The sequence below is a fragment of the Bombina bombina genome, chromosome 1 (genome assembly GCF_027579735.1).
Source record: "Bombina bombina isolate aBomBom1 chromosome 1, aBomBom1.pri, whole genome shotgun sequence".
In the NCBI taxonomy this organism is placed as follows: Eukaryota; Metazoa; Chordata; class Amphibia; order Anura; family Bombinatoridae; genus Bombina; species Bombina bombina.
The window spans coordinates 191,866,925-191,893,882 of NC_069499.1; the positions used below are offsets into that span (position 1 = coordinate 191,866,925).

At 41.8% G+C, this 26,958-nt stretch overlaps 1 protein-coding gene across 5 annotated transcripts in view; it reads right to left on the reverse strand.

Annotated features, from left to right (window-relative positions):
* Positions 1–26,958, reverse strand: part of UBR1 (ubiquitin protein ligase E3 component n-recognin 1) — a 693,945-nt gene that overhangs the window by 360,899 nt on the left and 306,088 nt on the right. For all 5 annotated transcript variants that reach the window (XM_053697798.1, XM_053697801.1, XM_053697800.1 and 2 more), the window contains exon 16: positions 22,372–22,433. In XM_053697798.1, the coding sequence (XP_053553773.1) occupies positions 22,372–22,433 (62 nt within the window). The remainder of the gene's footprint in view (positions 1–22,371; positions 22,434–26,958) is intronic.

Sequence of the window (26,958 nt, forward strand, 5' to 3'; positions counted from 1 at the left end):
GTCACAGAAAATAAGACTTACTTACCCCAGGACACTCATCTACATGTTTGTAGAAAGCCAAACCAGTACTGAAACGAGAATCAGTAGAGGAAATGGTAAATATAAGAGTATATCGTCGATCTGAAAAGGGAGGTAAGAGATGAATCTCTACGACCGATAACAGAGAACCTTATGAAATAGACCCCGTAGAAGGAGATCACTGCATTCAATAGGCAATACTCTCCTCACATCCCTCTGACATTCACTGCACGCTGAGAGGAAAACCGGGCTCCAACTTGCTGCGGAGCGCATATCAACGTAGAATCTAGCACAAACTTACTTCACCACCTCCCTTGGAGGCAAAGTTTGTAAAACTGATTTGTGGGTGTGGTGAGGGGTGTATTTATAGGCATTTTAAGGTTTGGGAAACTTTGCCCCTCCTGGTAGGAATGTATATCCCATACGTCACTAGCTCATGGACTCTTGTTAATTACATGAAAGAAATTAGACTGTTTGGCCCTTGATTTGGCCCTGTCCTGAGGAAGGGCATGACCCTTACCTCCAGTAATGTCAGCAATAATTTCCTTCAAACCAGGCCTGAATAAGGTCTGCCCCTTGAAAGGAATGTTGAGTAATTTAGACTTTGTAGTCACGTCAGCTGACCAGGATTTAAGCCATAGCGCCCTACGCGCCTGGATGGCGAATCCAGAATTCTTAGCCGTTAGTTTAGTCAAATGAACAATGGCATCAGAAACAAATGAGTTAGCTAGCTTAAGTGTTCTAAGCTTGTCAATGATTTCAGTCAATGGAGCTGTATGGATGGCCTCTTCCAGGGCCTCAAACCAGAATGCTGCCGCAGCAGTGACAGGCGCAATGCATGCAAGGGGCTGTAAAATAAAACCTTGTTGAATAAACATTTTCTTAAGGTAACCCTCTAATTTTTTATCCATTGGATCTGAAAAAGCACAACTGTCCTCAACCGGGATAGTGGTACGCTTTGCTAAAATAGAAACTGCTCCCTCCACCTTAGGGACCGTCTGCCATAAGTCCCGTGTAGTGGCGTCTATGGGAAACAATTTTCTAAATATAGGAGGGGGGGGGAAACGGCACACCGGGTCTATCCCACTCCTTACTAATAATTTCTGTAAACCTTTAAGGTATTGGAAAAACATCAGTACACACCGGCACTGCATAGTATTTATCCAGTCTACACAATTTCTCTGGCACTGCAATTGTGTCACAGTCATTCAGAGCAGCTAACACCTCCCCAAGCAATACACAGAGGTTCTCAAGCTTAAATTTAAAATTAGAAATCTCAGAAAGCTCTCCGTCCTCAGGTTCTGCATATTGTGACGCCGTATCAGACATGGCTCTTACAGCATCTACGCGCTCTGTATCTCGTCTAACCCCAGAGCTATCGCGCTTGCCTCTTAATTCAGGCAATCTGGCTAATACCGCTGACAGGGTATTATCCATGATCACAGCCATGTCCTGCAAAGTAATCGCTATGGGCGTCCCTGATGTACTTGGCGCCATATTAGCGTGCGTCCCTTGAGCGGGAGGCAAAGGGTCCGACACGTGGGGAGAGTTAGTCGGCATAACTTCCCCCTCGACAGAACCCTCTGGTGACAATTCTTTTATAGATAAAGACTGATCTTTACTGTTTAAGGTGAAATCAATACATTTAGTACACATTCTCCTATGGGGCTCCACCATGGCTTTTAAACATAATGAACAAGTAGTTTCCTCTGTGTCAGACATGTTTGTACAGACTAGCAATGAGACTAGCAAGCTTGGAAAACACTTTAGAACAAGTTAACAAGCAATATAAAAAACGTTACTGTGCCTTTAAGAAAAACAAATTTTGTCAAAATTTGAAATAACAGTGAAAAAAGGCAGTTACACTAACGAAATTTTTACAGTGTATGTAACAAGTTAACAGAGCATTGCACCCACTTGCAAATGGATGATTAACCCCTTAATACCAAAAACGTTTTTAAAACTAGTCACAACAACTGCCACAGGTCTACTGTGGTTGTTACCCTCCTCAAACACGACTTTTGAAGCCTTTTGAGCCCTTCAGAGATGTCCTGTATCATGCAGAGGGAAGCTGAGTGTCTCTGTCTGTAATTTTAGCAGTGCAGAAAAACGCTAAAAACATAATTTATGCTTACCTGATAAATTCCTTTCTCCTGTAGTGTAGTCAGTCCACAGGTCATCATTACTTATGGGATATTAACTCCTCCCCAACAGGAAGTGCAAGAGGATCACCCAAGCAGAGCTGCCATATAGCTCCTCCCCTCTACGTCACACCCAGTCATTCGACCGAGAACCAAACGAGAAAGGAGAAACTATAGGGTGCAGTGGTGACTGGAGTATAATTTAAAAATTTTGACCTGCCTTAAAAAAACAGGGCGGGCCGTGGACTGACTACACTACAGGAGAAAGGAATTTATCAGGTAAGCATAAATTATGTTTTCTCCTGTTAAGTGTAGTCAGTCCACGGGTGATCATTACTTATGGGATACCAATACCAAAGCTAAGTACACGGATGACGGGAGAGACAGGCAGGATCTCTATACGGAAGGAACCACTGCCTGAAGAACCTTTCTCCCATAAACAGCCTCCGAAGAAGCAAAAGTGTCAAATTTGGAAAAAGTATGAAGAGAAGACCAAGTTGCAGCCTTGCAAATCTGTTCAACAGAGGCCTCGTTCTTAAAGGCCCAAGTGGAAGCCACAGCTCTGGTAGAATGAGCTGTAATCCTTTCAGGAGGTTGCTGTCCAGCAGTCTCATAGGCTAAGCGTATTATGCTACGAAGCCAAAAGGATAGAGAGGTAGCAGATGCTTTTTGACCTCTCCTCTGTCCAGAATAAACGACAAACAGGGAAGAAGTTTGGCGAAAATCTTTAGTTGCCTGTAAATAAAATTTCAGGGCACGGACTACATCTAGATTGTGCAGAAGTCGTTCCTTCTTTGAAGAAGGGTTAGGACACAATGATGGAACAACAATCTCTTGATTGATATTCTTGTTAGTGACTACCTTAGGTAAGAACCCAGGTTTAGTACGCAGAACTACCTTATCTGAATGAAAAATCAGATACGGAGAATCACAATGTAAGGCTGATAACTCAGAGACATTAAAAACAGAACTTTCCAAGATAACAGCTTGATATCAATGGAATGAAGGGGTTCAAACGGAACACCCTGTAAAACGTTAAGAACTAAGTTTAAGCTCCACGGTGGAGCTACAGTCTTAAACACAGGCTTAATTCTAGCCAAAGCCTGACAAAAAGCCTGAACGTCTGGAACTTCTGACAGACGTTTGTGTAGAAGGATGGACAGAGCTGAGATCTGTCCCTTTAAAGAACTTGCAGATAAGCCCTTTTCTAAACCTTCTTGTAGAAAAGACAATATCCTAGGAATCCTAACCTTACTCCATGAGTAACCCTTGGATTCGCACCAGTGTAAGTATTTACGCCATATCTTATGGTAAATTTTCCTGGTAACAGGTTTCCTAGCCTGTATTAAGGTATCAATTACTGGCTCCGAAAATCCACGCTTTGATAAAATTAAGCGTTCAATTTCCATGCAGTCAGCTTCAGAGAAATTAGATTTTGATGTTTGAAAGGACCCTGAATTAGAAGGTCCTGTCTCAGAGGCAGAGACCAAGGTGGACAGGATGACATGTCCACTAGATCTGCATACCAGGTCCTGCGTGGCCACGCAGGCGCTATTAGAATCACTGATGCTTTCTCCTGTTTGATCCTGGCAATCAAACGAGGAAGCATCGGGAAGGGTGGAAACACATAAGCCATCCTGAAGGTCCAAGGTGCTGTCAAGGCATCTATCAGGACCGCTCCCGGGTCCCTGGACCTGGACCCGTAATGAGGAAGCTTGGCGTTCCGGCGAGACGCCATGAGATCCATATCTGGTTTGCCCCAACGTCGAAGTATTTGGGCAAAGACCTCCGGATGAAGTTCCCACTCCCCCGGATGAAAAGTCTGGCGACTTAGGAAATCCGCCTCCCAGTTCTCCACTCCTGGTATGTGGATCGCTGACAGGTGGCAAGAGTGAGACTCTGCCCAGCGAATTATCTTTGATACTTCCATCATCGCTAAGGAACTTCTTGTCCCTCCCTGATGGTTGATGTAAGCCACAGTCGTGATGTTGTCCGACTGAAACCTGATGAACCTCAGAGTTGCTAACTGAGGCCAAGCCAGAAGGGCATTGAGAACTGCTCTCAATTCCAGAATGTTTATTGGAAGGAGACTCTCCTCTTGAGTCCATGATCCCTGAGCCTTCAGGGAATTCCAGACAGCGCCCCAACCTAGTAGGCTGGCGTCTGTAGTTACAATTGTCCAGTCTGGCCTGCTGAAGGGCATCCCCCTGGACAGATGTGGCCGAGAAAGCCACCATAGAAGAGAATCTCTGGTCTCTTGATCCAGATTCAGCGTAGGGGACAAATCTGAGTAATCCCCATTCCACTGACTTAGCATGCACAATTGCAGCGGTCTGAGGTGCAGACGTGCAAAAGGAACTATGTCCATTGCCGCTACCATTAAGCCGATTACCTCCATGCATTGAGCCACTGACGGGTGTTGAATGGAATGAAGGGCACGGCAAGTATTTAGAAGCTTTGTTAACCTGTCCTCTGTCAGGTAAATTTTCATTTCTACAGAATCTATAAGAGTCCCCAAGAAGGGAACTCTTGTGAGTGGTAAGAGAGAACTCTTCTCCTCGTTTACTTTCCACCCATGCGACCTTAGAAATGCCAGTACTAACTCTGTATGAGACTTGGCAGTTTGAAAGCTTGACGCTTGTATCAGAATGTCGTCTAGGTACGGAGCTACCGAAATTCCTCGTGGTCTTAGTACCGCCAGAAGAGAGCCCAGAACCTTTGTAAAGATTCTTGGAGCCGTAGCCAACCCGAAGGGAAGAGCTACAAACTGGTAATGCCTGTCTAGGAAGGCAAACCTTAGATACCGGTAATGCTCTCTGTGAATCGGTATGTGAAGGTAAGCATCCTTTAAATCCACTGTGGTCATGTACTGACCTCTTTGGATCATAGGTAAGATTGTCCGAATAGTTTCCATCTTGAATGATGGAACTCTTAGGAATTTGTTTAGGATCTTTAAATCCAATATTGGTCTGAAGGTTCCCTCTTTTTTGGGAACCACAAACAGATTTGAGTAAAAACAGAATTTATGTTTACCTGATAAATTTCTTTCTCCAACGGTGTGTCCGGTCCACGGCGTCATCCTTACTTGTGGGATATTCTCTTCCCCAACAGGAAATGGCAAAGAGCCCAGCAAAGCTGGTCACATGATCCCTCCTAGGCTCCGCCTACCCCAGTCATTCGACCGACGTTAAGGAGGAATATTTGCATAGGAGAAACCATATGGTACCGTGGTGACTGTAGTTAAAGAAAATAAATTATCAGACCTGATTAAAAAAACCAGGGCGGGCCGTGGACCGGACACACCGTTGGAGAAAGAAATTTATCAGGTAAACATAAATTCTGTTTTCTCCAACATAGGTGTGTCCGGTCCACGGCGTCATCCTTACTTGTGGGAACCAATACCAAAGCTTTGGGACACGGATGAAGGGAGGGAGCAAATCAGGTCCCCTAAATGGAAGGCACCACGGCTTGCAAAACCTTTCTCCCAAAAATAGCCTCAGAAGAAGCAAAAGTATCAAACTTGTAAAATTTGGTAAAAGTGTGCAGTGAAGACCAAGTCGCTGCCCTACATATCTGATCAACAGAAGCCTCGTTCTTGAAGGCCCATGTGGAAGCCACAGCCCTAGTGGAATGAGCTGTGATTCTTTCGGGAGGCTGCCGTCCGGCAGTCTCGTAAGCCAATCTGATGATGCTTTTAATCCAAAAAGAGAGAGAGGTAGAAGTAGCTTTTTGACCTCTCCTTTTACCTGAGTAAACAACAAACAGGGAAGATGTTTGTCTAAAATCCTTCGTAGCATCTAAATAGAATTTTAGAGCGCGAACGACATCCAAATTGTGCAACAAACGTTCCTTCTTTGAAACTGGTTTCGGACACAGAGAAGGTACGATAATCTCCTGGTTAATGTTTTTGTTAGAAACAACTTTTGGAAGAAAACCAGGTTTAGTACGTAAAACCACCTTATCTGCATGGAACACCAGATAAGGAGGGGAACACTGCAGAGCAGATAATTCTGAAACTCTTCTAGCAGAAGAAATTGCAACTAAAAACAAAACTTTCCAAGATAATAACTTAATATCAACGGAATGTAAGGGTTCAAACGGAACCCCCTGAAGAACTGAAAGAACTAAATTGAGACTCCAAGGAGGAGTCAAGGGTTTGTAAACAGGCTTAATCCTAACCAGAGCCTGAACAAAGGCTTGAACGTCTGGCACAGCTGCCAGCTTTTTGTGAAGTAACACCGACAAGGCAGAAATCTGTCCCTTCAGGGAACTTGCCGATAATCCTTTTTCCAATCCTTCTTGAAGGAAGGATAGAATCCTAGGAATCTTAACCTTGTCCCAAGGGAATCCTTTAGATTCACACCAACAGATATATTTTTTCCAAATTTTGTGGTAAATCTTTCTAGTTACAGGCTTTCTGGCCTGAACAAGAGTATCGATAACAGAATCTGAGAAACCTCGCTTCGATAAAATCAAGCGTTCAATCTCCAGGCAGTCAGCTGGAGTGAAACCAGATTCGGATGTTCGAACGGACCCTGAACAAGAAGGTCTCGTCTCAAAGGTAGCTTCCAAGGTGGAGCCGATGACATATTCACCAGATCTGCATACCAAGTCCTGCGTGGCCACGCAGGAGCTATCAATATCACCGACGCCCTCTCCTGATTGATCCTGGCTACCAGCCTGGGGATGAGAGGAAACGGCGGGAACACATAAGCTAGTTTGAAGGTCCAAGGTGCTACTAGTGCATCCACTAGAGCCGCCTTGGGATCCCTGGATCTGGACCCGTAACAGGGAACTTTGAAGTTCTGACGAGAGGCCATTAGATCCATGTCTGGAATGCCCCACAGCTGAGCGACTTGGGCAAAGACTTCCGGATGGAGTTCCCACTCCCCCGGATGCAATGTCTGACGACTCAGAAAATCCGCTTCCCAATTTTCCACTCCCGGGATGTGGATAGCAGACAGGTGGCAGGAGTGAGACTCCGCCCATAGAACAATCTTGGTCACTTCTTCCATCGCTAGGGAACTCCTTGTTCCCCCCTGATGGTTGATGTACGCAACAGTCGTCATGTTGTCTGATTGAAACCGTATGAACTTGGTCCTCGCTAGCTGAGGCCAAGCCTTGAGAGCATTGAATATCGCTCTCAGTTCCAGAATATTTATCGGTAGAAGAGATTCTTCCCGAGACCAAAGACCCTGAGCTTTCAGGGATCCCCAGACCGCGCCCCAGCCCATCAGACTGGCGTCGGTCGTGACAATGACCCACTCTGGTCTGCGGAATGTCATCCCTTGTGACAGGTTGTCCAGGGACAGCCACCAACGGAGTGAGTCTCTGGTCCTCTGATTTACTTGTATCTTTGGAGACAAGTCTGTATAGTCCCCATTCCACTGACTGAGCATGCACAGTTGTAATGGTCTTAGATGAATGCGCGCAAAAGGAACTATGTCCATTGCCGCTACCATCAACCCGATCACTTCCATGCACTGAGCTACGGAAGGAAGAGGAACAGAATGAAGTATCCGACAAGAGTCCAGAAGTTTTGTTTTTCTGGCCTCTGTTAGAAAAATCCTCATTTCTGAGGAGTCTATAATTGTTCCCAAGAAGGGAACCCTTGTTGACGGGGATAGAGAACTCTTTTCCACGTTCACTTTCCAGCCGTGAGATCTGAGAAAGGCCAGGACGATGTCCGTGTGAGCCTTTGCTCGAGGAAGGGACGACGCTTGAATCAGAATGTCGTCCAGGTAGGGTACTACTGCAATGCCCCTTGGTCTTAGCACCGCTAGAAGGGACCCTAGTACCTTTGTGAAAATCCTTGGAGCAGTGGCTAATCCGAAAGGAAGCGCCACAAACTGGTAATGTTTGTCCAGGAATACAAACCTTAGGAACCGATGATGTTCCTTGTGGATAGGAATATGTAGATACGCATCCTTTAAATCCACCGTGGTCATAAATTGACCTTCCTGGATGGAAGGAAGGATAGTTCGAATGGTTTCCATCTTGAACGATGGGACCTTGAGAAATTTGTTTAAGATCTTGAGATCTAAGATTGGTCTGAACGTTCCCTCTTTTTTGGGAACTATGAACAGATTGGAGTAGAACCCCATCCCTTGTTCTCTTAATGGAACAGGATGAATCACTCCCATTTTTAACAGGTCTTCTACACAATGTAAGAACGCCTGTCTTTTTATGTGGTCTGAAGACAACTGAGACCTGTGGAACCTCCCCCTTGGGGGAAGTCCCTTGAATTCCAGAAGATAACCCTGGGAGACTATTTCTAGCGCCCAAGGATCCAGAACATCTCTTGCCCAAGCCTGAGCGAAGAGAGAGAGTCTGCCCCCCACCAGATCCGGTCCCGGATCGGGGGCCAATATTTCATGCTGACTTGGTAGCAGTGGCAGGTTTCTTGGCCTGCTTTCCCTTGTTCCAGCCTTGCATTGGTCTCCAAGCTGGCTTGGCCTGAGAAGTATTACCCTCTTGCTTAGAGGACGTAGCACCTTGGGCTGGTCCGTTTTTACGAAAGGGACGAAAATTAGGTCTATTTTTTGCCTTGAAAGGCCGATCCTGAGGAAGGGCGTGGCCCTTACCCCCAGTGATATCAGAGATAATCTCTTTCAAGTCGGGACCAAACAGCGTTTTCCCCTTGAAAGGAATGTTTAGTAGCTTGTTCTTGGAAGACGCATCAGCCGACCAAGATTTCAACCAAAGCGCTCTGCGCGCCACAATAGCAAACCCAGAATTCTTAGCCGCTAACCTAGCCAATTGCAAAGTGGCGTCTAGAGTGAAAGCATTAGCCAATTTGAGAGCATTGATTCTGTCCATAATCTCCTCATAAGGAGGAGAATCACTATCGAGCACCTTTATCAGTTCATCAAACCAGAAATATGCAGCTGTAGTGACAGGGACAATGCATGAAATGGGTTGTAGAAGGTAACCCTGCTGAACAAACATCTTTTTGAGCAAACCTTCTAATTTTTTATCCATAGGATCTTTGAAAGCACAACTATCCTCTATGGGTATAGTGGTGCGTTTGTTTAAAGTAGAAACCGCTCCCTCGACCTTGGGGACTGACTGCCATAAGTCCTTTCTGGGGTCGACCATAGGAAACAATTTTTTAAATATGGGGGGAGGGACGAAAGTAATACCGGGCCTTTCCCATTCTTTATTAACAATGTCCGCCACCCGCTTGGGTATAGGAAAAGCTTCTGGGAGCCCCGGCACCTCTAGGAACTTGTCCATTTTACATAGTTTCTCTGGGATGACCAAATTTTCACAATCATCCAGAGTGGATAATACCTCCTTAAGCAAAATGCGGAGATGTTCCAACTTAAATTTAAATGTAATCACATCAGATTCAGCCTGCTGAGAAATGTTCCCTAAATCAGTAATTTCTCCCTCAGACAAAACCTCCCTGGCTCCCTCAGATTGAGTTAGGGGCCCTTCAGAGATATTAATATCAGCGTCGTCATGCTCTTCAGTAACTAAAACAGAGCAGCCACGCTTACGCTGACAAGGGTTCATTTTGGCTAAAATGTTTTTGACAGAATTATCCATTACAGCCGTTAATTGTTGCATAGTAAGGAGTATTGGCGCGCTAGATGTACTAGGGGCCTCCTGGGTGGGCAAGACTCGTGTAGACGAAGGAGGGAATGATGCAGTACCATGCTTACTCCCCTCACTTGAGGAATCATCTTGGGCATCATTGTCATTATCACATAAATCACATTTATTTAAATGAATAGGAATTCTGGCTTCCCCACATTCAGAACACAGTCTATCTGGTAGTTCAGACATGTTAAACAGGCATAAACTTGATAAGAAAGTACAAAAAACGTTTTAAAATAAAACCGTTACTGTCACTTTAAATTTTAAACTGAACACACTTTATTACTGCAATTGCAAAAAAAACATGAAGGAATTGTTCAAAATTCACCAAATTTTCACCACAGTGTCATAAAGCCTTAAAAATATTGCACACCAAATTTGGAAGCTTTAACCCTTAAAATAACGGAACCGGAGCCGTTTTAAGCTTTAACCCCTTTACAGTCCCTGGTATCTGCTTTGCTGAGACCCAACCAAACCCAAAGGGGAATACGATACCAAATGACGCCTTCAGAAGTCTTTTCTAAGTATCAGAGCTCCTCTCACATGCGACTGCATGCCATGCCTCTCAAAAAACAAGTGCGCCACACCGGCGCGAAAATGAGATTCTGCTTATGCTTTGGGAAAGCCCCTAAGAAATAAGGTGTCTAATACAGTGCCTGCCGATATTATTATATCAAAATACCCAAATAAAATGATTCCTCAAGGCTAAATATGTGTTAATAATGAATCGATTTAGCCCAAAAAAGTCTACAGTCTAAATAAGCCCTTGTGAAGCCCTTATTTACGATCGTAATAAACATGGCTTACCGGATCCCATAGGGAAAATGACAGCTTCCAGCATTACATCGTCTTGTTAGAATGTGTCATACCTCAAGCAGCAAGAGACTGCACACTGTTCCCCCAACTGAAGTTAATTGCTAAAATCATTTTCCTCATACAAACAGAACTCTTCATCTCTTTTCTGTTTCTGAGTAAATAGTACATACCAGCACTATTTGAAAATAACAAACTCTTGATTGAATAATGAAAAACTACAGTTAAACACTAAAAAACTCTAAGCCATCTCCGTGGAGATGTTGCCTGTACAACGGCAAAGAGAATGACTGGGGTAGGCGGAGCCTAGGAGGGATCATGTGACCAGCTTTGCTGGGCTCTTTGCCATTTCCTGTTGGGGAAGAGAATATCCCACAAGTAAGGATGACGCCGTGGACCGGACACACCTATGTTGGAGAAACCCTTGTCCGTGTTCCGACCGCGGAACTGGATGGATCACTCCCATTAGTAAAAGGTCTTGTACACAGCGTAGAAACGCCTCTTTCTTTATCTGGTTTGTTGACAACCTTGAAAGGTGAAATCTCCCTTGTGGAGGAGAAGCTTTGAAGTCCAGAAGATATCCCTGAGATATGATCTCCAACGCCCAGGGATCCTGGACATCTCTTGCCCAAGCCTGGGCGAAGAGAGAGAGTCTGCCCCCCACTAGATCCGTTTCCGGATCGGGGGCCCTCACTTCATGCTGTCTTAGGGGCAGCAGCAGGTTTTCTGGCCTGCTTGCCCTTGTTCCAGGCCTGGTTAGGTTTCCAGCCTTGTCTGTAGCGAGCAACAGCTCCTTCCTGTTTTGGAGCAGAGGAAGTTGAAGCTGCTCCTGCCTTGAAGTTACGAAAGGCACGAAAATTAGACTGTCTAGCCCTGGGTTTGGCTCTGTCTTGAGGCAGGGCATGGCCTTTACCTCCCGTAATATCAGCGATAATTTCTTTCAAACCGGGCCCGAATAAAGTCTGCCCCTTGAAAGGTATGTTAAGTAATTTCGATTTAGAAGTTACATCAGCTGACCAGGATTTTAGCCACAGCGCTCTGCGTGCCTGAATGGCGAATCCGGAATTCTTAGCCGTAAGTTTAGTTAAATGTACTACGGCATCAGAAATAAATGAATTAGCTAGTTTAAGGGTTTTAAGCTTGTTTGAAATCTCATCTAATGTCGCTGAGTCAAGGGTCTCTTCCAGAGACTCAAACCAAAATGCTGCCGCAGCCGTGACAGGCGCAATGCATGCAAGGGGTTGTAATATAAAACCTTGTTGAACAAACATTTTCTTAAGATAACCCTCTAACTTTTTATCCATTGGATCTGAAAAGGCACAGCTATCCTCCACCGGGATAGTGGTACGCTTAGCTAAAGTAGAAACTGCTCCCTCCACCTTAGGGACCGTTTGCCATAAGTCCCTTGTGGTGGCGTCTATTGGAAACATTTTTCTGAATATAGGAGGGGGTGAGAAAGGCACACCGGGTCTATCCCACTCCTTAGTAATAATTTCAGTAAGTCTCTTAGGTATAGGAAAAACGTCAGTACTCGTCGGTACCGCAAAATATTTATCCAACCTACACATTTTCTCTGGGATTGCAACTGTGTTACAATCATTCAGAGCCGCTAACACCTCCCCTAGCAATACACGGAGGTTTTCCAGCTTAAACTTAAAATTTGAAATGTCTGAATCCAGTTTATTTGGATCAGATCCGTCACCCGCAGAATGAAGCTCTCCGTCCTCATGCTCTGCAAATTGTGACGCAGTATCAGACATAGCCCTAGCATTATCAGTATACTCTGTTCTCATTCCAGAGTGATCTCGTTTACCTCTAAGTTCTGGCAATTTAGACAAAACTTCAGTCATAACATTAGCCATGTCTTGTAGAGTGATTTGTAATGGCCGCCCTGATGTACTTGGCGTTACAATATCACGCACCTCCTGAGCGGGAGATGCAAGTACTGACACGTGAGGCAAGTTAGTCGGCATAACTTCCCCCTCGTTGTCTGGTGAATGTTGCTTAACATGTACAGATTGACTTTTATTTAAAGTAGCATCAATGCAATTAGTACATAAATTTCTATTGGGCTCCACCTTGGCTTTTGAACATATTGCACAAAGAGATTCCTCTGTGTCAGACATGTTTAAACAAACTAGCAATTAGACTAGCAAGCTTGGAAATACTTTTCAACTAAATTTACAAGCAATATGTAAAAACGTTACTGTACCTTTAAGAAGCACACAAAAACTGTCACAGCTGAATAACAATGAACCGGATTAGTTATAGAAACCAAATTTAGCAAAGGATTGCACTCATTAGCAATGGATGATTAACCCTTAATATCAGAAAAAAACGTATAACAATTGAAAATATAAGCGTTTTTATCACAGTCAAGCACAGTCTCACAGGTCTGCTGTGAGTGATTACCTCCCTCAAAACTAGTTTTGAAGACCCCTGAGCTCTGTGGAGACGTCCTGGATCATGCAGGGAGAAAAAGACAGACTGTGACTGAATTTCTGATGCGTAGTAAAAGCGCCAAAATAGGCCCCTCCCACTCACACTACAACAGTGAGGGAAGCTCAGTAAACAGTTTTAATTTAAAACAAACGACAGCCATGTGGAAATAAAGCCCAAAACAATTTTCACCAAGTACCTCAGATAATTAAACGATTTAACATGCCAGAAAACGTTTAAAATCTAATATATGAAATGTCATTAAAAAGCCTGCTGCTAGTCGCTCACACTGCAAGTTAGGCTAAAAATTATATGCATACAGTATTTTCCCAGTGAAGTGCCATTCCCCAGAAATACTTAAGTGTAAACATATATACATATCAGCCTGATACCAGTTGCTACTACTGCATTTAAGGCTGTACTTACATTATATCGGTATTAGCAGTATTTTCTCAGTCAATTCCATTCCTTAGAAAATAATATACTGCAACATACCTCTTTGCAGGTGAACCTGCCCGCTGTCCCCTGATCTGAAGTTACCTTACTCCTCAGAATGGCCGAGAACAGCAAACGGATCTTAGTTACGTCCGCTAAGATCATATACAAAAACTCAGGTAGATTCTTCTTCAAATTCTGCCTGAGAAGGAAACAACACACTCCGGTGCCGTTTAAAATAACAAACTTTTGATTGAAGATATAAAAAAGTAAGTTTAATCACCACAGTCCTCTCACACATCCTATCTATTAGTTGGGTGCAAGAGAATGACTGGGTGTGACGTAGAGGGGAGGAGCTATATGGCAGCTCTGCTTGGGTGATCCTCTTGCACTTCCTGTTGGGGAGGAGTTAATATCCCATAAGTAATGATGACCCGTGGACTGACTACACTTAACAGGAGAAATAGGCCCCTCCCACTCATATTACAACAGTGGAAAGCCTCAGGAAACTGTTTCTAGGCAAAAATCAAGCCAGCCATGTGGAAAAAAACTAGGCCCCAATCAGTTTTATAACCAAGCATATATAAAAACGATTAAACATGCCAGCAAACGTTTTATATTGCACTTTTATAAGAGTATGTATCTCTGGTAATAAGCCTTATACCAGTCGCTATTAAATCACTGTATTTAGGCTTAACTTACATTAATCCGGTATCAGCAGCATTTTTCTAGCAAATTCCATCCCTAAAAATATGTTAACTGCACATACCTTATTGCAGGATAACCTGCACGCCATTCCCCCTCTGAAGTTACCTCACTCCTCAGAATATGTGGATCTTAGTTACTTCTGCTAAGATCATAGAAACCGCAGGCACATTCTTCTTCTAATGCTGCCTGAGATAAAATAGTACACTCCGGTACCATTTAAAAATAACAAACTTTTGATTGAAGTTAAAAAACTAACTATAATACACCACTCTCCTCTTACTACCTCCATCTTTGTTGAGAGTTGCAAGAGAATGACTGGATATGGCAGTTAGGGGAGGAGCTATATAGCATCTCTGCTGTGGGTGATCCTCTTGCAACTTCCTGTTGGGAAGGAGAATATCCCACAAGTAATGGATGATCCGTGGACTGGATACACCTTACAAGAGAAATCTGTTACACATCTACAACCACCAAAAAACACCCATGCTAAATAGTTTCCAAATTTTGTCCTGAGTTTAGAAATACCCGTTTACATGTTCTTTGCAAGTTATAGGGCAATAAATACAAGTAGCACTTAGCTATTTCCAAACCACTTTTATTCAAAATTAGCGCTAGGAGCTATATAGTAGCTCTGCTGTGGGTGATCCTCTTGCAACTTCCTGTTGGGAAGGAGAATATCCCACAAGTAATGGATGATCCGTGGACTGGATACACTTAACAAGAGAAATTATTTTTTTTATTGAGAAAGAAAAAAAAAAAGTAAAAAGTATACAAATATTAGAGTCTTGTATATCCACGCAGGGATATATGCATGTGTATATAGATACATGTGATACATGACCTAGGGCAGACATACTAAATATCATTAGACAAATATGGGGGAGGACAGATATACCAACATATGACAATTGTAGGGCCAGAAATAACTAGGAATACATATAAAACCTTTTATAATAGCAAAACCAGCACGGCAGGTCTTCAAGATATCGCTTTTTTAAAAAAAAAAGACAGAGATTGTTACTCTAGTACAACATTTGTAACTGTTTCTAAATTGCCTTAGTTGAGAGAAGACAACTTTATGTGTATTTAAATATAATTTTAAAAATAAATTTACACAATATTCTCAGGCTAATCTTTGCTTTATCTAGCATGTATTTAGTGTTAAAGGGATAGTAACGTCAAAATTAAACTTTCACAATTAAAAACAAAATTTTTGCTTACCTGATAAACTTATTTCTTTCGTGACACGGTGAGTCCACGTATCATCTAATTAATATTGGGAATATCACTCCTGTCCAGCAGGAGGCGGCAAAGAGCACCACAGCAAAGCTGTTAAATATCACCACCCTTCCCTCCTACCCCAGTCATTCGACCGAAGCAAAGGAGAGAAAGGAAGCAACAAAAAACCCTATCCTTAAAGGGACAGTCAAGTCCAAAAAAAACTTTCATGTTTTAAATAGGGAATGTAATTTTAAACAACTTTCCAATTTACTTTTATCACCAATTTTGCTTTGTTCTCTTGGTATTCTTAGTTGAAAGCTAAACCTAGGAGGTTCATATGCTAATTTCTTAGACCTTGAAGGCCGCCTCTAATCTAAATGCATTTTGATAGTTTTTCACCACTAGAGGGCATTAGTTCACGTGTTTCATATAGATAACATTGAGCTCATGCACGTGAATTTACCATGGAGACAGCTCTGATTGGCTAAAAATGCAAGTCTGTCAAAAGAACTGAAATAAGGGGGCAGTCTGCTGAGGCTTAGATACAAGGTAATTACAGAGGTAAAACGTGTATAATTAGAACTGTGTTGGTTATGCAAAACTGGGGAATTGGTAATTAAGAGATTATATATCTTTTAAAACAACATCAATTCTGGTATTGACTGACCCTTTAAGAAAACAGGGCGGGCCGTGGACTCTCCGTGTCAATAAATAAATAAATTTATCAGGTAAGCATAAATTTTGTTTTCTTTCTAATGACACGGTGAGTCTACGGATCATCTAATTACTATTGGGAATCCATACCCAAGCTAGAGGACACAGATGATAAGGGAGGGACAAGACAGGGAACCTAAACGGAAGGCACCACTGCTTGAAGAACCTTTCTCCCAAAAGAAGCCTCAGCCGAGGCAAAAGTATCAAATTTATAGAATTTCGAAAAAGTGTGAAGAGAGGACCAAGTTGCAGCCTTGCAAATCTGTTCCACAGAAACTTCATTTTTGAATGCCCAGGAAGTGGAAACAGCCCTCATAGAATGAGCCGTAACTCTCTCAGGAGGCTGCTGTCCAGCAGTTTCATAGGCCAAGCAAATTATACTCTTCAGCCACAAAGAAAGAGAAGTAGCCGTAGCTTTCTGCCCCTTAGATTTTCCAGAGAAAACCACAAACAGAGCAGAATACTGACGAAAATCTTTAGTCGCCTGTAAATAGAATTTCAATGCACGCACCACGTCCAGATTGTGCAGCAGACGTTCCTTCTGAGAAGGGTTAGAACACAAGGAAGGAACAACAATCTCCTGATTAATGTTCCGATCTGAAACCACTTTAGGGAGAAACCCTAACTTAGTACGCAAAACTACCTTATCCGAATGAAAAAAAAAAAAGGTAAGGAGACTCATACTGTAATGCCAAGAGCTCTGAAACTCTACGAGCAGATGAAATAGCAACCAGAAACAAAACTTTCCAAGATAATAACTTAATATCTAAGGAATGCATAGGCTCAAACGGAGCCTGTTGAAGAACTTTAAGAACTAGATTAAGACTCCAGGGAGGAGTAACCGGCTTAAACACAGGCCTGATTCTGACCAAGGCCTGACAGAACGATTGCACGTATGGTACAACTGCCAGACGTTTTTGTAACAAAATAGACAAGGAAGATATTTGACTCTTTAGGGAGCTTGCCGATAAACCCTTCTCCAAACCCTCTTGGAGAAGAGACAAAATTCTAGGAATCCGAACTTTACTCCAAGAGTAGCCTTTGGATTCACACCAATGTAGATATTTACGCCATATCTTATGGTAAATCTTTCTAGTCACAGGCTTACGAGCCTGAATCATGGCCTCAATGACCGACTCTGGAGATTGAACGCTTAATTTTATCTAAGTGTGGATTTTCAAGCAGTCAGCTTCAGAGAAACTAGATTTGGATGAAAGAAGGGCCCTTGAAGTAGAAGGTCCTTTCTCAATGGAAGTCTCCAAGGTGGAAGAGATGACATCTCCACCAGGTCTGCATACCAGATACTGCGAGGCCACGTCGGTGCTATGAGGATCACTGACACCCTCTCTTGTTTGATTTGAGCAATGACTCAAGGGAGGAGAGCGAACGGGGGAAATAGGTATGCAAGACTGAAATTCCAAGGTACCGCCAGAGCGTCTATCAGTACCGCCTGAGGATCCCTTGACCCGTACCTTGGAAGCTTGGCATTCTGCCGAGATGCCATGAGACCCAGCTCTGGCTGTTCCCATTTGAGAATCAAGCTGAAAAACACTTTCGGATGGAGTTCCCACTCCCCCGGGTGAAAGGTCTGTCTGCTCAGAAAATCCGCTTCCCAGTTGTCCACTCCTGGGATGTGGATCACCGACAGGCAGCAGTTGTGGGACTCCGCCCACTGAATTATCATGGCTACCTCTGCCATTGCCAAGGAACTCCGAGTTCCCCCCTGATGGTTGATGTAAGCCACTGAAGTTATGTTGTCCGACTGAAACCTGATAAACCGGACCGAAGCTAACTGAGGCCAGGCCAGAAAAACATTGAAGATTGCTCTCAGCTCCAGAATGTTTATGGGTAAAACAGACTCCGACCATGTCCCCTGAACCTTTATAGAGCCCCAGACTGCTTCCCATCCCAGTAGGCTGGCGTCCGTTGTCACAATCACCCAGGTGGGTCTGCGGAAGCAGGTTCCCTGGGAGAGATGATCCTGAGACAACCACCAAAGAAGAGAATCCCTTGTCTCCTGCTCCAGATGTAATCGTGGAGACAGATCCGCATAATCTCCGTTCCACTGCCTGAGCATGCATAACTGCAGAGGCCTGAGGTGGAAACGGGCAAACGGGATGATGTCCATGGCTGCTACCATCAGACCGATTACTTCCATACATTGAGCTAGACAGGAATAAAAAATCTTTGATTTCCTAACTTCTGTCAGAAAAATTTTCATTGACAATGAATCTATTATGGTTCCCAAGAAAACTACCCTTGTAGTTGGAACTAAGGAACTCTTTTTCCAAATTCACCTTCCATCCGTGAGATCGCAGGAAGGATAACAACATTTCCGTGTGGGAATTTGCTTGTTGAAAGGATGGCACCTGATCCAGAATGTCATCCAGATAAGGCGCCACTGCAATGCCCCGCATTCGGAGCACCGCCAACAGGGATCCCAGAACATTTGAGAAAATTGTGGCAAGGCCGAATGGAAGAGCCACAAACTGGAAGTGTTTGTCTAGAAATGCAAACCTCAGAAACTTGTGATGGTCTCTGTGGATGGGAACTTGCAGGTATGCGTCCTTTAAATCTACCATTGTCATAAATTGACCCTCTTGATCCAAGGGAAGAATGGAATGAATAGTTTCCATCTTGAAGGACAGTACTCTGAGGAATTTGTTTAGACTTTTAAGATCTAAAATTGGTCTGAAGTTTCCCTCTTTTTTGGGAACCACGAACAGTGGAATAAAATCCCAGACCCCGTTCCTGCATTGGGACAGGAACTATCACTCCCAGGTCGGAAAGGTCCCGAACACAGTGTAACGCCTTTCTTTTTATCTGGTCTACAGATAATCTTGAAAGCAGAAACCTGCCCCTGGGAGAAAAGGTCTTGAACTCTAGCTTGTATCCCTGGGACATGATGTCCACTGCCCAGGGATCCTGAACATCCCAAACCCAAGCCTGAGCAAAGAAGGAAAGTCTGCCCCCTACAAGATCTGTCCCAGATCGGGGGTAGGACTTTCATGCCGCTTTTGAGTCAATAGCGGGCTTCTTGGATTGTTTTCACTTGTTCCATGACTGGTTGGGCCTCCAGGAAGGCTTGGACTTTTCCTGCTTGGAAGAAGTAGAGGAAGGCTTACCCTTGAAGTTTTGAAAGGAACAAAAATTACTCTGACGTCCCTTCTGCTTATTCCTCTTGCCCTAAGGGAGGAAATGGCCCTATCCTCCCGTTATGTCAGAAATTATTTCCGTCAAACCCGGCCCAAACAAGGTCTTTCCCTTGTAAGGGATCGCCAAAAGCTTAGACTTGGATGACACATCCGCAGACCAAGATTTTAACCATAAAGCTCTGCGGAAATCTTTGCTCCCAGTTTAATAACCTGTAGGGAAGCATACATAATAAAGGAATTGGCCAACTTAAGGGCCTTGATCCTACCCTGGATCTCTTCGAGGGGAGTGTCTGTCCGAATAGAATCAGACAACGCATCAAACCAGTATGCTGCCGCACTAGTGACGGTAGCAATACATACCGCAGGTTGCCATTGTAAACCCTGGTGTACATACATTTTCTTGAGTAACCCCTCTAATTTCTTGTCCATAGGATCCTTAAAATAACAACTATCTTCTATGGGAATAGTGGTAATCTTAGCAAGCGTGGAAATTGCCCCTTCCACCTTGGGTAGAGTCAGCTATAGGAAACATCTTCTTAAATATAGGGGATGGAGAAAAAGGGATACCCGGTCTCTCCCATTCCCTAGCAATAATCTCTGTGGCTCGATCTGGTACAGGCAAAACTTCCACCATGGAAGGTATATCAAAATACTTGTTTCGTTTACTAGACTTCTTAGGATTGACTACAACAGTAGTGTCGGAGTTGTCCAGGGTAGCTAAAACCTCCTTACGTAACAAACGGAGGTGTTCGAGCTTAAACCTGAAAGATACAACTTCAGTATCAGCAGAAGGAATTACACTGTCTGAGTCTGAGATTTCAACCTCAGATGCTGCCGAAGTATCTTGCTCTTCAGATTTCTGGGAGGGGACATTCGGAATAGCCACGACTGTGTCAGCAACCTTACTCACTGATTGTTTACATTTCCTCTTGCGCTTTCCCTGCAGCATGGGAAAAGCAGACAACGCATCAGATACCGCTGAGGACATGAGGGAAGCGATGTCTTGCAAAGTAACGCCAGGTGAAGTAATAGAGGAAGTGCAGGGCACTGGCTGTGTGGACGATAAATTTTAGGACGCTTGAGGAGAAAGCTGCGGAATATCTTGAACATTGTCAGAAGACTCCTGAAAAGCATCAGCCTTAGACAATGTTGGCTTATGAAAAAGTCTTTCCCTGTAATGTAAAGTTCTCTCAATACATGAGGAACGGAAAGGGATTGGCGGTTCCACATTAGCATCAAAACATAAAGAACATGTAACATCTTGCAGGGCCTCTTGGTCCATTCTTTATTCACCAATAAACAGAATCAATTTTTAAAAAAACTGATATTTTATTTAGAAAATACCCCACAAAAAAAGCGTTACTGTTCCTTTAAATTTTAAAACGAAACTGCTTTAATTTTGTGCAATAAAAATATAAAGTATCACAAAAACCACTCCGGACAACCACTACATCTCAGTTTAGCTTAGCTCAGGTACTTACCTGCCTGACTGAAAACGGAGTGAATATTCTGCTAGAAAAACCCGGACTCAACTTCTATTTTTCTGTCAAATGTAGACTGGTAACCGCAACTCTGCTAATGTCTGTGACGAAGCTATTTCTCCGCTCCGGAACACAGGAAGTGTAGGGGGGAAAAGGCTTGCAACAGAAAATGCCGCCTCAGCTAACCAATCGTGGGCGTTACAACGTTAACCTCCCGTTTGGCTAAATGTATTACTAAAGCCGCAGGGAGTAAACCAACAATAAAAACACCACCTACTGAGCCATAAATCTCCTCGTCCCCAGTGCCTGCTATTGCTGCCAATAATAAAATGATCCCCCTGCAATAGGCGAATGTCTCTTGTCCCACAATCATATTTTAAAGTGCCATCCTTTTATTTTCTGCAATGTGTCCCAGAAAAAAATAAGTAATCTTACTCAGGCTTGCACGATTAGGGCAGCATTAAATACATGGGAGGCGCAGTGAGGATTGTACCCTACAAGTTCCCATTGCTCTACTGAAGAGACTGATATGGACTACGGCCACACCCTAGGACAAAGCAGAACAATCTTGCACTGCTGAAAAATAATAAATTCTTGCTTGAAGAATCTTCTTTCCAACACCTAAACCTTACCACTTCCTTGCTCTAACGTAGGCAAAGAGAATGACTGGGGTTGGAGGGAAGGGAGGTGATCTTTAACAGCTTTGCTGTGGTGCTCATTGCTGTCTCCTGCTGGGCAGGAGTGATATTCTCAATAGTAATTAGATGATCCGTGGACTCACCGTGTCATTAGAAAGAAACAAAGCAACTTTTCAACTTCTGTTAACAATTTGGCTTCATACTCGAAGCACTAAAGACTAAACCTAGGTAGACTCAATCTTCACCTCTCTTAAGCATTCTATGGCACCTGTGTTTGCAACAATGTATAACATTTATACAAGCATTTTTTTTCAAACAAGGCTGTCATATGATGCTAAAGACATACACAATCCTGAGCCTACCTAGTTTTAATCTTCAACAAAGGATACCAAGCAAAAAAAAAAAAAAAAAAAAAAGCAAATTTGATAATAGAAGAAAAATGTAAAGTTGCAGAAAATCTGGAAATTGTAGTTTTTCTACATCCCTCATAGATGCTGGGGAGCATTCTGAAGAATTCTGTACCCTGATCATCCTAAATGCTTCACAATGATAGCTTAATCAGTGCAGGAGCTCATTTATATTGGTGACAGCAAAGGGCATAATATAAACAACACTCAATATACTTTTCAAGGAGTGTGGCCAGGACTAAAAAACAATAAAATTTTTGCTAAAATATTTATTTTCTATGTATAAAATTGTTTGGAGAAATACTGAAACATGTCTCTATGTAAGTCTAAATAAAGTCATTATTTGTCTGCAAGATTTAACCTTCCTTGTCTAGAGTCTAAACTTTAATTCTTATAAAAAACGTTTACTTTATTTGATGGCAGTTTTGTCTAAACTATTCTACACAACTCTTTGCAACAGCGCTCATATAAATAATCAAGTGAATTGGGGGGGGGGGGGGGGGCACTAAGCTTGGAAATGAATTCCAGTTATAGGATGACATCAAAAATGTTGTTTTCAAGCTCAAAAGTAACAAAACAAACAAAGGGAATCTACTCACATGGGGGATAATTTCAGATATTCTTGCGATAGCACCAGTTTTACTCATGTGTGAGTGCAATCCTGAAATAAAGAAAGAGTTACAGTTAAAAAAAAAGTAGCAATGTCAGCAAATAAGATTTAAACTTATGTAAAATCTTTTATTCATACCTTAAGGGACATAAAAACATTTTTTTTCTTTCATGATTCAGAGAGAGCATGCAATTTTAAATAACTTTCCTATTTACTTCTAATATCTAATTTGTTTTGTTCTTTTGGTATCCTTTGTTGAAAAGGCATACCTAGGTAAGGCCCAGGAGCTGCTCTATGTGAATCATGAAAAAAGGGTTTCATGTTATTTTACATTTCATATTCAGGAAATAGAGAATATATTTACTATTGTACCTTCTTGGAACAAGTCAACACAAAAACTGATGCACCTGACAAGCCGCCTTATAGTATTACATGATGACAAATTTAGTGAGAGTATAAAGATTAGGGTTATTACTGCAGTCTGTGGGCATTTGAGGTCCTCTCTAATGTATAGAAAACACTGCTACCTACATATCATAAGTATTGATGTTAAAGCAGTGTGGTGGTTCATAATATATATGATTTGGGCTTGATGAGTTTTAGTGTGCTTTGCTGTTGGTGTAATGACTTGAGTTTCTGTCAAAGCAGATTTAATGACAAAGGGTTTGAAAGTGCACAAGCCCAAGGTCAAAAAGATTGTGGTGCCGTTGAACATCCAATTTAAAGTAATAAAAATTGCAATTTATTTTTCCTGTCCCAAATAACTCAAAGGATTTCATAATAAAAAAAAAAATATATATATATATATATATATATAAAAAAAAACAATTGTTGAAAAGCCATGTAAAAAATGTTTTGGAACAAAAATTAAGAGTAACAAATAATTCTGTAGAGTTTGTATTAAATAAAGGTATGTTATGTGGAGACTCCTTGTTGATTAGTATTTCAATAGGATCGTGGGACCACATTCACAGAACTGATGGATGTTCCAAGAAATAATATTCAAAAGTTATAATAGCCTTAAAGGCAAATAACTCTGTATACAATTTTTGAATTGGTTAAAAAAATTGTTATAGAATAAACTGAAGAACGAATGTACGTTATCAAGAAATATTGAGATGCCTAAAATCAAGAACAACTTCAAAATAAGAAAGAATAACACTTAAATAAGAGATGAACCCATATTTAATGCCATCTTGTAGACTCTCAAAGATATGCTGACCTGAGACAGAAGCCCAAAGAGCTTACTCTTCACTTAATGTGACAAAGAAAAAAGGAAATTTATGCTTACCTGATAAATTTGTTTCTTTTTAGATACGATGAGTCCACGGATTTCATCCTTACTTGTGGGATATCGCCTCTTGGTCAGCAGGAGGCGGCAAAGCGCACCACAGCAGAGCTGTATATATAGCTCCTCCCTTCCCTCCCACTCCAGTCATTCGACCGAAGTTAGGAAGAGAAAGGAAAAGCCAAGGTGCAGAGGTGACTGAAGTTTAACAAAAATAAAGACCGGTCTCATAAAACAGGGTGGGCCGTGGACTCATATCTAAAAAGAAACAAATTTATCAGGTAAGCATAAATTTTCCTTTCTTTTTAAAGATACGATGAGTCCACGGATTTCATCCTTACTTGTGGGATACAATACCAAAGCTATAGTACACGGATGAAAAGGGACAAGACAGGAAACCTAAACGGAAGGCACCACTGCTTGAAGAACTTTCCTCCCAAAAACAGCCTCAGCCGAGGCAAAGGTATCAAATTTGGAAAATTTGGAAAAAGTGTGAAGAGACGACCAAGTTGCAGCTTTGCAAATCTGTTCAACCGAAGCATCATTTTTGAATGCCCATGAGGAAGCCACAGCCCTAGTGGAATGAGCCGTAATTAGTTGATGAGGCTGCTGTCCAGCAGTCTCAAATGCAAAACGGATGATACTCTTCAGCCAAAAAGAAAGAGAGGTAGCCATAGCTTTCTGACCCCTACGTTTCCCTGAAAAAACGACAAACAAGGAAGACGATTGACAAAATCCTTAGTCAAAACAGTACAGTAGAGAGGAGCTCTAACTGAAAAGACTATATCCTTAGCACTCAAAGAGTTAATATAGAGTGAATTGTCAAATGTAGAAAGACACTATTATATAACGGCAAATAGAGTAGCTGAATTAGCTAATTGAGTATGCTGGCTCTACGTAAAAACATAACTTTTATTAATATAATAAGCAATAAAATACTGGAGTTGTTACTTTAAAATCACACCCAGAAGCTGAAGACTGGTTAAATAACCTAGTCAAAATAGGTTGAATGTGTAATTATATAGGTTGTGTATTAGCACATAGTACTATCTTGCTTTAGTGTATCTAAGTGTCCAGTGATTAAACTAAATCACATCGTATTGTAAATATTCAGTAAGTTGGTAGTTGACAAAAAGATACTATTTAATATAAAGCATGTATGTACATAGTTATTCTATGCAGTTGGAACACAGTATGTTGTTAATTTGCTGGTATATAGTGAAACTGAAGCAATTAGGTTCACAATGTTAACCACTTCTTTTGCTTTATATCTCTACCATACTTTGGTGAAGATTAAATATTAAATATTTATGCAAGTATTGCTTGAAAAGTAATAATATGTACAATCAGTTCACAGGCAATTTTATTAAACCCTGAATTTCAGTAAGACGGAAGTCGAGTATGCTAACTAATACTGGTGTATTGCTGGGCTGACTGTGTTACTGGGAAATATTATTTTGTACAAACAGTTCACAGGCATTTTTATTAAACCCTGAGTTTTAGTAAAGCGAAAGTCAAGTATGCTAGCTAATACTGCTGTACTGCTGGGCTGAGTGTGTTAAGCGACATTAGCAGATAGTTTATTTGTTTGCAAGTGTGTGTCTCACACTTTCTTTGGTGAGAACGGAGACTGATCATTAAACAGGTGAATATATACTGAACTGTATTAGGCATGAGTTGTCAGTTTTGGTGAAATAATAAGACCCCCACCAAATGTATCATGTAACATTTTAAAGTTTCAGACTGAAATATCAGACATTCACAATATAGCAAGTGTTCGTGGTGTATAGATTTTATAACCTCCTGTGTGATTTCAATAGCTGTACCCCAATGGTAAGCGTATTCCGTTTTATTATGAATAATTGTAGGTAGGATTGAAATACACAGTTCAGGCTGGTGCTCTTTATATAATTTATGTCAATATGTGCTAACGCATAGCGTAGCTGCAGTAGCTGAAAAAAAGCGAAATTGTGCTTATATTTATTAACACTGCTTTATGGCAATATTTGTCCGAAAACGTAACTGCAGCAACTATGAGGATGCTGTTGACAGCCAGGATCGTAACTTAGCTTGTATATTAGAACACTAATATTTTGCGATACACACAGAAAGATTCCAGACTGCTCGAGTTATTGTGGCAGATTACTGCTTGATATGGGATAATCGCACACTATCAGTATATTATTCGGCTGTGGAAAGATTTGTTATACAGCTCTGGTGTCACACATACAACTATATAATACTAATGATAACGATATAGATATGCCCAGATTAATTTAAAGTTTGGATTTAAATCTTCTATAGTGGTTATAAACAACAGAGCGGTACCAGTAGTTCTAGTCCCCCACATTGAATTGTAAGTACCGATAGTATAATTAGCTTCCTATGTACGAGAGCATATGCTAAGTACTAAAGGCAACCGGTCAAAGTGTAAATATATTAATTCAAGCAAATTAAATATAACAGCTTGCTGAGGCTAGTCTAAAAACACAGGAGCTCCTGGACTCCTCACCATTTCCCTAACGTCCCTAACATGTTTCGCCCTAACGGCTTTTTCAAACCCTTTGAACTATAACTACTGGTACCGCTCTGTTGTTTATAACCACTATAGAAGATTTAAATCCAAACTTTAAATTAATCTGGGCATATCTATATCGTTATCATTAGTATTATATATATATATATGTATGTGTGACACCAGAGCTGTATAACAAACCTTTCCACAGCCGAATAATATACTGATAGTGTGCGATTATCACATATCAAGCAGTAATCTGCCACAATAACTCAAGCAGTCTGGAATCTTTCTGTCTGTATCGCAAAATATTAGTGTTCTAATATACAAGCTAAGTTACGATCCTGGCTGTCAACAGCATCCTCATAGTTGCTGCAGTTATGTTTTCGGACAAATATAGCCCAGCAGTACAGCAGTATTAGCTAGCATACTTGACTTTCGCTTTACTAAAACTCAGGGTTTAATAAAAATGCCTGTGAACTGTTTCTATAAAATAATACTTCCCAGTAACACAGTCAGCCCAGCAATACACCAGTATTAGTTAGCATACTCGACTTCCGTCTTACTGAAGTTCAGGGTTTAATAAAATTGCCTGTGAACTGATTGTACATATTACTTTCAAGCAATACTTGCATAAATATTTAATATTTAATCTTCATCAAAGTATGGTAGAGATATAAAGCAAAACAAGTGGTTAACATTGTGAACCTAATTGTTTCAGTTTCACTATATACCAGCAAATTAACAACATACTGTGTTCCAACTGCATAGAA